Source organism: Centruroides sculpturatus, unplaced genomic scaffold, assembly GCF_000671375.1.
Source record: "Centruroides sculpturatus isolate CEXI.00-Female unplaced genomic scaffold, Cexi_2.0 scaffold1018, whole genome shotgun sequence".
Classification (NCBI taxonomy): domain Eukaryota; kingdom Metazoa; phylum Arthropoda; class Arachnida; order Scorpiones; family Buthidae; genus Centruroides; species Centruroides sculpturatus.
The window spans coordinates 90,123-100,609 of NW_019385496.1; the positions used below are offsets into that span (position 1 = coordinate 90,123).

The 10,487-nt window shown below is 30.5% G+C and overlaps 1 protein-coding gene across 2 annotated transcripts; it reads left to right on the top strand.

Annotated features, from left to right (window-relative positions):
* Positions 1 to 687: 687 nt before the first annotated feature.
* On the top strand, positions 688 to 8,920 carry LOC111639518 (cleft lip and palate transmembrane protein 1-like protein). Of its 2 annotated transcripts, none has more exons than XM_023385408.1 (11): positions 688 to 826; positions 4,430 to 4,591; positions 5,196 to 5,296; positions 5,367 to 5,580; positions 5,656 to 5,789; positions 5,858 to 5,930; positions 6,022 to 6,139; positions 6,769 to 6,863; positions 8,106 to 8,294; positions 8,360 to 8,425; positions 8,495 to 8,920. In XM_023385408.1, exons 2-11 carry the CDS (start codon positions 4,439 to 4,441, stop codon positions 8,552 to 8,554), a joined length of 1,203 nt encoding a protein of 400 aa, XP_023241176.1. In that variant the 5' UTR covers positions 688 to 826; positions 4,430 to 4,438; the 3' UTR covers positions 8,555 to 8,920. The 2 variants fall into 2 exon arrangements, with proteins under 2 accessions (XP_023241176.1, XP_023241177.1); XM_023385409.1 differs by lacking the exon at positions 8,495 to 8,920 and having other exon boundaries at positions 8,106 to 8,168; positions 8,239 to 8,294; positions 8,360 to 8,413.
* The last annotated feature ends 1,567 nt before the right edge of the window (positions 8,921 to 10,487 follow it).

Consider the following 10,487-nt stretch of genomic DNA (forward strand, 5'->3'; position numbering starts at 1 on the left):
AGAGCGTAAACAGTTAACGAATCGATCTTCGTGACAAACTTCCAGGTAACAGTAACATTTTGAATACCTATTATCGACTACACGATAATTCTGTCATCAAAACATCTCCTGAAATCCGATATGGACTACACCACCGTGGCCACCTCCGCCGTCCTTTCTTTTTTAGTAATGTTAATCGCTCGTGTAAGTTTAATATGTTTTTCCTTTTGTGTTTTATTTGAACCCGTAACGTGTATAAAGTCATTTTGAATGCATTTAGAGGTAAAATCCCGGCAATTTAAAAGATTAATTTGCTTCTTTGGGATTACCGGGTCCACCGGAGCATTCGACCGCTCGTTAATCTGGCCGTATTTCTAAGCTATTGAAAATCTCAGTTTATACCAAATTACGTTAACGCAAACATCTAAAAAGACTAAATTACATTTCGTATTATTTATTTTAAAACATATTCGTTAGTTACGCACAGTATGTTATGTAACTAACATTCAGATTTCATCACAGTAAGTCGGACCGAAGTTTTGATTACGTAACTTTTAATTTTTAATTGTTAAAAATTAATATTAGAAATAATATTCAATTTTATTCACAGTTATTTTCTTTAAGTTCAAATTCAAAAATTTTAAATTAAAAAAAAAATTGCTTAGTATAATTTTTATTTATAAAATCAATCAGAGGGCGTTACGCGTTATGATAATGGCGGAAAGTCAGGTTTGGTAGCTCGTAAGAAGTAACTTGTTTTAACGTTTATATTCCTCGGAATGATGTGAAGAGTTTAAATATTTAAAAATCAGCATATTTAGATGATTATAAAGAATTTTAACTCGAGGTACGTTCCCGAATGGACTCGCTAAGCCGGAATTATCCAAGTTTATTTCTTAATTTAAGTAATTAATATTAGAAACAATATTTTTTACGTTATAAAACGTGGATGTTGGAAAGTATGAAAACAATTTATATTTATTAAATCTGCACAAATGATTTGTTACCTCAAGTGGAAAATAACAATGTTCTTTGCGCCAGTAACTTTAAAAATTGTTTATGGACTGAGATTATTATTATTATCACTTTATCAGCTCATTGAACAAGAGATTTCACGTCCACAAATTCACTTTCTTGCCTAACATCCCAGTACATTCGGAGATTTGTTACAGATCATTGGTTTCTCATAAGTTGTAAGCAATTTCGGTTAATGTGTACCTAGGTAACCCCAATGGCAGCGCTTCCGACTTGTTCATGGGCCCAACAGACTTTTCCCGGAGGGGACCTGCCAGCAGGCTGCCATGTGCCAAACGTTACTAGTTATTGATTCACGGTAGCTCTTGAACAAAATTAAAAAAAAGGAAACGTGTACTAAAAATATAATTAATCTAATCTAACCGAAGTGCCACCATCTTGGACTACCTAGGTACACATTAACCGCAATTTTTATATTAATGAAATATGCAGAGGAATTCCGAGTGGCCAGATATAACCCTTTGTTGAGGAAGAACTTGGTAAAAACCGACCTTCGCATCACAGGGGCGAAGGTCAGTTTTTACAGAGTTCTTCCTCTACTGCCTGTTCTACGTGCACTTCTGTGATCTCTATTTCTTGCACCTCGGCGCTTGGACGGGGTGAGCCCACCCGGGTGCCACACTCTCCTAAAATTATATAACATTGAGTACTCCACAAATGGTTGAGTGGGCTACTCGAAGCCGGCATAGTCACGTGGGCTAAATAATTAAAACTCTTGGAAGTACTACCTAGATGCACTTCTACCGAGAACTCTCTATAACCCGTATTTTGACTTGTTGGTTAGTGTTAAAGTACATCTGGAGCATGTTGTTTTGATGCATTGGTCGGTTTGTGGGTTCCGCCGTACCAGAAAGATTCAAAAATGAGCTTAATGTATTGCCGGAGAGTGTGATGATGGGTGGGATACATTTTTGGTAAAATTGTGACTTGGAATGAGGCAGTCGGAGCCATAGATAATTTTTTTTTTAATTATGCAACTTGTGCTTTTATTGCATAACTTTTTAGTGTGTGGATAATTCAAATTCTTTTATGTTGAGAAAATATCGATGGTAGTTATCTGTTGAAGGATTGTGGCCGAATCCCCGATTGCTTTGCAAATTTTTTCTATATGAGAATTTATGACTGACATTGGGAGATGAAAAGTTTTATCTAGGACAAACTATACTTTATCTGTTTGTCTTACTAAACTTATATAATTAAATTTTCTACCTATAATTAATTTTTTAGCTTACAATCCTGCATACTTGCATTGGTAAATAAATTTAAAAGATATAAAACATCATATAAAAATGTTAACGGATTAAAAATGGACAATAAAAGATGTTTGTTAATGCAGTTAAATTTTTAAAAACATTTTTTTATGGAAAAAGAGAAGATTAGTTTTGCCTAATTAATTTAGCCAATTAGTTTGCAAGTAGGAAAAATTGTAGACCTATAAATTTCCATTGTCGTCCATCTGTCTTTCCTTAATATTGAGACTGGAATTAGGTAGATGAGTGACGGGACCAGATATTGAATTTTTAGGGGCAGGAGGCCTCAATTAACTATATATGAATTTCCAATGCAAGCAGGAAGTCATGTTATTTCAATTAAAAAATTTTTCCCCGAATGGTGTTATATAGATGACAGGCAAAACTTCATTCGTGAAGGAAAAATATTATATTTTAAATTAAATAAATTTAAAAATGTAATTAAAAATTGCAGCCTGGCATTTTAACAATGTCATAATAAAAGAATTGTTTGTTTAGTGCTAAAAATTTGGCCCAATTCTTTCAAAATTCTTTCTTTGATCAAATCCAACAGAATTTATGATATAAATTATGCTTATATTATTTTAATTTGAAGCAAGTAACATTTAAAAATTATTATAAAACAATTATGTCCATAAAAGTTATTTAAATGTAATAAATTTATGTAATATATGCTTATTTTTATTGTCAAAGTATGATGTTTCCATTCTCTATCAATATTAACATTTTATGAAGTGATACTGTACAGTTTAAATTAATTGTATTAGTACTGTAATTGAATTTTACTGTATCATTGGATACTCTGCAGTTGAAATTGATTAGACAAATGTATGGATTTGTAGTGGAATTTGGATAATTTAAAAATACAAAAGTAGCATTTTTCTGTCATTTAAGATTGTTTATAATTTTTTGAATGAATGCAAAATTCGGGTACAGATTCTTGTGGCAATAGATCTACCATATATTTATGTGGTAGACCTATTGCCGTAAGACAATACAGTTGTATGGTAGACTTATTGCTTCACGAATCTACATTCAAATTTGGTTGTATTTTTTGCAGGTGGTTCAGTTACTGCATTGTTTTTCAACCCTTGCTCATGCTGACTGATAGTTTTCAGAGTTAAGATTACTTACAAGGACTATAATTAATATCATTAATTAACCTAAACAATAACATAGAGGAAAGCAAATATTTATCTTTTAAATACTATACCAAAGCAAGTGTTGAAAAATTGAGATAACATGTTATTGTGAGGCCCTCAACTGTAACTTCAATAGTGTAGATTGAGTATGTTGTGATAGCAAATTTATATTGCCAATATCAATATGATAATTTTCTCTTAAATAAATGATTAATATGAAAAATAACTCTGATAAATTATAAAAGTTGGTTTAGTCATTTACAAATGTTAGATTTTTTTTCAATAAATGTTGCATTATTCTATTTCCAATTATGATATTGGTAAATGTAAAACACTGTTGAGGAGTATTTACATATAACCAGGTGTACGGATTTTCTATAGAAGCTATATTAAAATTGGGCAGACAGCCAAATTTTTAAAATTATACAAAGAGATGATGAATTACACGTGAACATAAATCACTTGGATTAAATGTGGTATAATGATTTTCTGATGGCATCCACCAGTGGCCGATGGATAAATCATTGAACACTGACTAATTACTTACTAATGAGTGATTGTGTGGAGTTTTTTGGATTTTTTTCACATGTCTAACACCTAAATGGGGGCCAGTTTCTCATGAGAGACCTGAGAGACAGGTCCTCATTGGCAGATCACCCATTGGTTTATTGTATCATTCCAATCAAATCGTATTTGATTTTCTGATAGCATCTGAAGACAATCTAATCAGTGTAAAGCGGAAGCAATATTTTTTCTTGTAATACTTGATAAAGACGTTAGAATTTATCAAATATATTTATTTCAAGAAGAAAAATATTACTTTTCTGGATGTCAAAACAAAGGACCCTTTTGTCAGATAAATCAATAGACTGTGTGCGCATTGAAAAATTATTTTAATAACATTTTTTAGTAAGTGTAGAAACAAATACAACTAATTTTTAATACATTTAAATAAAGTTTTTAGAATGTTAAAGAACAAAATGCATTTTAATCATTAAAATGTGCACATATTTTTTCCTCTAGTATTTCAAGATGAGACCCTCACTCACTGCAATTCTGTGCTTTTTGTTTGCCAGTTACATTGCCCATGCCATTTACAGTATTTATAACATGTACCATGTGCATCCCTGTCCACCAAAAGAGGACTGCCTAAAGCCATCTTGGACCACGAAAACAAAGTTTCAGGTAATTATATGAGAACGAGTATTTTAATTGATAAAAAAATTATTTATTTGATTTAATTATCAGCTGAGTCTGCAGGTGATGCAGTACTATATTATTCCATAAGTAATTCTTGTACTGGACCAGTGACTCTTGTTATGCTACTGATTATGTGGTACAGTCATGTTCAGATATGCAGTGTTAGTTAAAAACAAAAATGGCCAATTGCATCATTGTGTTAGTACCTATTATCACAGGCTTGATAGAAAGGAGGAGGGACAGTGTATCTAAATAAGTAAAAGATAACCGGAGAACTGAATGAAAGTCTTGAGAAATACCTGCTAGAATGGCTACCCATGAGGATCATTATTCATATCAAAGTTTTGATATTTTGACTATGACTGAAAGTAATACTGTGGATAATGGATTGGTTGATTGTAATGGACCAGTATATTTAATAACAAAGTTTGCTGTGGTCTTTATGTGATTGTAAGAATGTGCCAAGATTCCAAAAAAGGTGGAGAACCACTGTTCTAGATGTTTTAGAATGAATAATTGAATTATAGCTTAAAAATAATTTTAAAATGATTTAATTTCTATATTTATGAATATAAAATATTTATTTCAGATCTTTCTGTGTACTTCTCCTCAATCCATTGCTTATTTTTCATCTGATTTGGTGTCAGTTTGGTCTAATAATAATTTTGATATTTCACAAAACAAAGAAATGTAAGTATTCTCATACTGTTCTTTATAATTTTGGATAATTTACATAAGATAATAAATTTTATTTAATTAGAGAATTAAATGTCACCTTGCCATCAAAAACATTGAATAATGGCAGTTTATATCTGCACGTGTACATGATTCCTCTTCAGACCACTAGGAAACTACTGGATCTGAATTCCATAATGAATCATGCCAAAAGCATTCATGGAACAGGATCTCTGACAGAATTTCAAATTCAACAAGCAGAAGTGTTTAGTTTGTTGAAGAAGTCTGAAGATGAGAAAGTAAATTTAATTACTGAAGTTTTACATATAGATAAATTAATATTGTTATTTTAATATTATGGCATTATATCTCAGAAAAAATCGAAGAAGAAGAAGTCTCGAGTAAAGCCAATTTCTCATTGGAAATCGCATCTAACTCTTCACATGATGTCGGAACCCATACCGCTTTTTTTGCGTTCGATTCCAGGGGAGATTGCTAATTATTTAAAGTAAGACTCTTACAAAATTATGATTTTATAATAAAATGTAAAAAATATACAGCCGTTTTATTTTGTAGAATTACTGGAAATAAGCAATATTGTCCAATCATTCACATCAGCAAATTGAGTTACAAATTAAAGGATCTAGTGGTAAGTATTGTTATCAATCTACAGATGCGAACTATTTAATAAATAAAGTATCAAAGTATATTGATTTATGTTTTTTTTTTTTTTTTTCTAGCCTATTAACAGTAGCCAATCTGTGATGCCTCTCACTATTGCCTTCACTCCAATTACTATTGGGAGATTGCGACTAATGGTTATTGTTGAACATGCAATGGATTCATTACTAAAAATGGGTACTGTTTTTGTTCTTTTTTATTAAAATACATAATTTCTTAATATGAAATGCCAGTTTAATTCAGTCTTCTTTATTTACTTATCTATAAATACATATTTATATACATACAAGCATAAGCTTATGGCACTCCCTGACTTTTGGATGTAATTTATTTCTAAAAATGTGTATGAAAGTCAAATCTTGAAAAGTCAAAAACCATATTGCATGTTATGAAGAGGTTTCTGTTCTCAGAAAGTAAAAAAGAAAAATGATGAAATCTCTTATTACGATAGGAAAGTTTTGGTTTTTTATACAATGAATATGTTACAATGCTTAAAGCATATTTAAAGTTTTAAAATTAGATTAAACAGACAACAGAAATTAATTTTCATAAGTGATTTTGATGCTACTGAAATCAAAACAGATATAAAGCATTATTGTGTAATAATATGAAATTTTTGTTTGTCAACTTTAAAATGTACAGGTGGAAATTTGTTATGTGAAAAGCAGTTTAAGGTTAATGTTGTCTAAAAGTTGAGGACTTGCTTTTCATGTGCTTTAACACACACAGCAATATGCTATTATGACAAGACCATTTAATTTGTATTTCTCTAAACTTGTAAACTTAAAATGTTTATTATTATACAGGTTTCACTGATAAGGATACCGACGAGATTAAAGGAATATTTTTTGATACTAGTATCTACCTATTACTTTTAACCATATTTGTTTCTGCTTTTCATGTAAGTTTTTAAAAATTTAAGACATTTTATTATTCATTAATTTTGTAATTTTAATTTATTTTGATATGATTGCTTTGGATCAGGACTTCTTAAACATTTTTCTATTTCTGACCCTTTTTTTGCACAAAAACATTTTATGCGATGCTGGGTATATAAATACATAGGTACTATACATAAAATAAATATATAAACTAAACCTTAACTGATAATAAATCAGAGAAATTTAATTCCAAACAATTTTTTGTTATAATTAAAATTTTACCACATTAACATTTATTATGACAAAAGCAAGTGTGCTTACTAATGAGATGGATGTGTCGTTTATTTTTAAACAAACAGTTAAATTTTGATTGAATATTTGATACTGAAAATTTCATGAACAATATCATTACTGGGGATGAGATATTGGTCTATGGGTATGATGTGGAAACAAAATGTCAGTCATTACAGTGAGTGGGAAAAACTTTACCACAATCCAAAAAGGTGCAACAAGTTCAGTTGAATGTGTAGGTCTTGCTTGCTGTTTTGTTTGATTTTGATGGTGTCATTCAACAGGAATTTTTTCCAGAAGGAAAGACAGTAAATAAGGAATACCATCTGGAGGTGTTGAAACGTCTTTGTGAAGCAGTGAGGAAGAAAAGACTGACTGCTTGGAGAGAACAGCATCATGACAATGCTCTCATCCACACAATCCTACTAATAACAGTTTTTGGCCTAGAGCTTGATGCCACTTGGTTCTTCAACCTTCAAATTCATTGGACTAAACCCCAGCAGGCTTCTTTTTGTTTCTAAAATTAAAATCTGCTCTCAAATTTTACCATTTTGAACCCATTGATTCTATTAAGGAAAATTTGCTAGTGGAGCTGATCATCATCCCAAAAGAATCATTCAGGAAGTGTCCTTTTCATAATAGAAATGCTGAATTTGGTACATAGTTCCAGGAGAGGATCACTTTGAAGGCAACAAAACTGACTTCTTTTTATTTTACACATTTTTGGCAAAAAACAATAGTTTGTTTTTGCTTTTGTATGAAGCAAAGTCTATTGTCAGTAGCAATAAAAACAATACAACATCAGTACAATAAAATTAAAAAATGATTAATGAAAATTGCATAGAGAATAGTCCAGTTTTAAGCCAAGATCATTATAATTTATAGAATGAGCAGATTTTTATCTGTACAAAATATGAATATATTATATATATACAGTGAATTAGATATCATTTATTATATAAATTTTTCAGTTGCTTTTTGACTTCTTGGCATTTAAAAACGACATCAGTTTCTGGAGGAAGCGGACCAACATGGTCGGTTTATCTTACCGAACTCTCATTTGGAGATGCGTCAGTCAAGCTATAGTGTTTTTATATCTTTTAGATGAAGAAACTAGTTTGCTGGTTTTAATTCCTATGGGAATTGCAGCTGTCATTGAGGTAATCCTTCAGATAACATAAACTATAATGTAATTTCATTATTAATATAATAAATTTTGTTATAGTTATGGAAAGTTACTAAAGCATCAAAAATGAATATTTCTTGGATTGGATGGAAACCAAAAATAAGCGTATGAATTTATTGTTAGTTTCTATATTAAAAAATTAACTATTACTGAATTCGATTTTGTGAATTACAGTTTGGAAGTACGAGCAATGATGAAAAAGAAACTGCAATGTATGATTCTCAAGTAAGTTAGTTTTTTTTTTATTTAAGTGGGGAAAAACATATTTACTTTAGCTTAAAGATAAATAAATATTACTTGTTAGTTTATAAAAATAAATTCTTATAATAACGAAAGCATTGCGTAAGATTCAAGTTTTCATTTCTTTCATTAGTGGTTATTTTTAATTCTGAGTAAGTATAATATACATTATCATGACCATTGTGTACTCTGTGAACAGTAATCCCCAGTAAATGTAAACAATTGTGTCCAAGATGTGATTTGAAACTATGAAATGAATTAAAAAAATAGTTTAATGCACAGAGACAATTCATAAGTCTGTAGACACCCTGAATGTCAGCAAACACAGGATTCAAAATTAACTTTGAAAAATACATTGCCATATTGAACTTCCAGTCTGTTTACAAATGATGGAGCTCCTCGTCACACTGCTGAAAAGACATTGAATTGCTGGCAGCACAATCTGCAAACTTTTACAAACCAGTCAGTCACCTGACAAATCTTATTGAGCAAGTCTGGAATCTGATGGATGGTGCAGTGTGGTGACATTTATGAAAAACGCTTCCTGTGGAGAACTTTAAGATTGTTTGCTTGCCAAATGGACCAACGTTCCATGGGCAAAGATAGCAGAACTCATCAATGGAAATAGAGCGACACTTCTTGCATTTATCTCCACTGTTAGATTTACTATTACGTTTTGGATGCATGTTTGAAGCACTAATCATAAAACTTTAAAAAATTGCAAATAGGAAAAATGCTGTTACTCCAGTGCTATTGACTACAATGTCACCTCTCGGTGATGGAGCATTGGAATTTGCACAAAAATGAAAAATGATGATGCAAAATAGAAATAAGTTCACATTAATTATTTTTTTAAAATTTATTATTTATTACTGGTTAAAGGCTTACTTCAACACCAGCCCCTACCAGCAAGAGAACTTCAGAATCTGTGTGAAATTTAAATTTTTGACATATGGTCGAATTATTCATATGTCTGAAAGTTCATAAGTTGAACATTTGTAAATAAGGGAGCTCCTGTATGTGCAAATTATGAGACAAGTTAAAAATTCAATAAAACAAGAGTTATAATAGATTTTTTAAAAAAATTTTTTAAATTCAAACTAAAATTATAAAATAATTAAAACTCCCGGACTATGATTATAATTAGTGTTACTTCTGAACTTGAGAGTAAAAGTGTCTTCATTGTTTGTCATCTTTTTACATCTCAGAATTGTATAGTGTAGTCCAAGGAGGACTCTGCAGTAACCTTACTCAAACTACATTATGAAATCCTGAGGTGTACAGGGGGACAAATTGATAAGACACTTTTACTCTAAAATTTATAAGTTTAGAAATAATAGTTGATTCAAACACAGCAGTTTTATTTTTTCCTTTATAAACAGCAATGCATTTTGGATTAAATTTTTCCTAATCCATCTTCAGATTTCCAACATAGCAATCAAGCCACTTGTTTTTTAAAAGTAGCTGTTTTTTTAAGAAAATCTTGGTCTCTGATTTAAAATTTAGATAGTCCCAATATGGAAGAAAAAGATGTGAAGTTTCACTAGTCTTATGATTTATAACTGAATTTTAATTTGAATAAACTTTGTAATGATTTATTGTCTATAGACTTGACTATCTGAAGACAATTGAAATGATAGACATTTTATTAGCATGATAACACATGCATTTGAACAGAATGCCAGTAATTTGCCAATTAAGACACAACTCATTCAGAACAATAGTCTTGGAAAAAATATGAAAGTAACAAANCAGCAGAATTATTATACAGTTGTTAATTATTATTATTAAATCCTTCTCTGAGAAACAATATAATTTCAAGAATAACTATCTAGAAACAAACTTAATTTTGTCATAAGTTACTTCTCTACAGGAAATACTAAGTCCAATACCAAATATTCCATTGTTTCTGTTTTGGAGGTTCGTG

Bases quoted from the DNA above. Each gene is read 5' to 3' on its own strand.
- LOC111639518 (XM_023385408.1), top strand. From the start codon at position 4,439: ATGAGACCCTCACTCACTGCAATTCTGTGCTTTTTGTTTGCCAGTTAC. The intron at 4,592-5,195 runs GTAATTATATGA...TATTTATTTCAG, and splicing joins CCACGAAAACAAAGTTTCAG to ATCTTTCTGTGTACTTCTCC. The intron at 6,864-8,105 runs GTAAGTTTTTAA...TAAATTTTTCAG, and splicing joins TATTTGTTTCTGCTTTTCAT to TTGCTTTTTGACTTCTTGGC.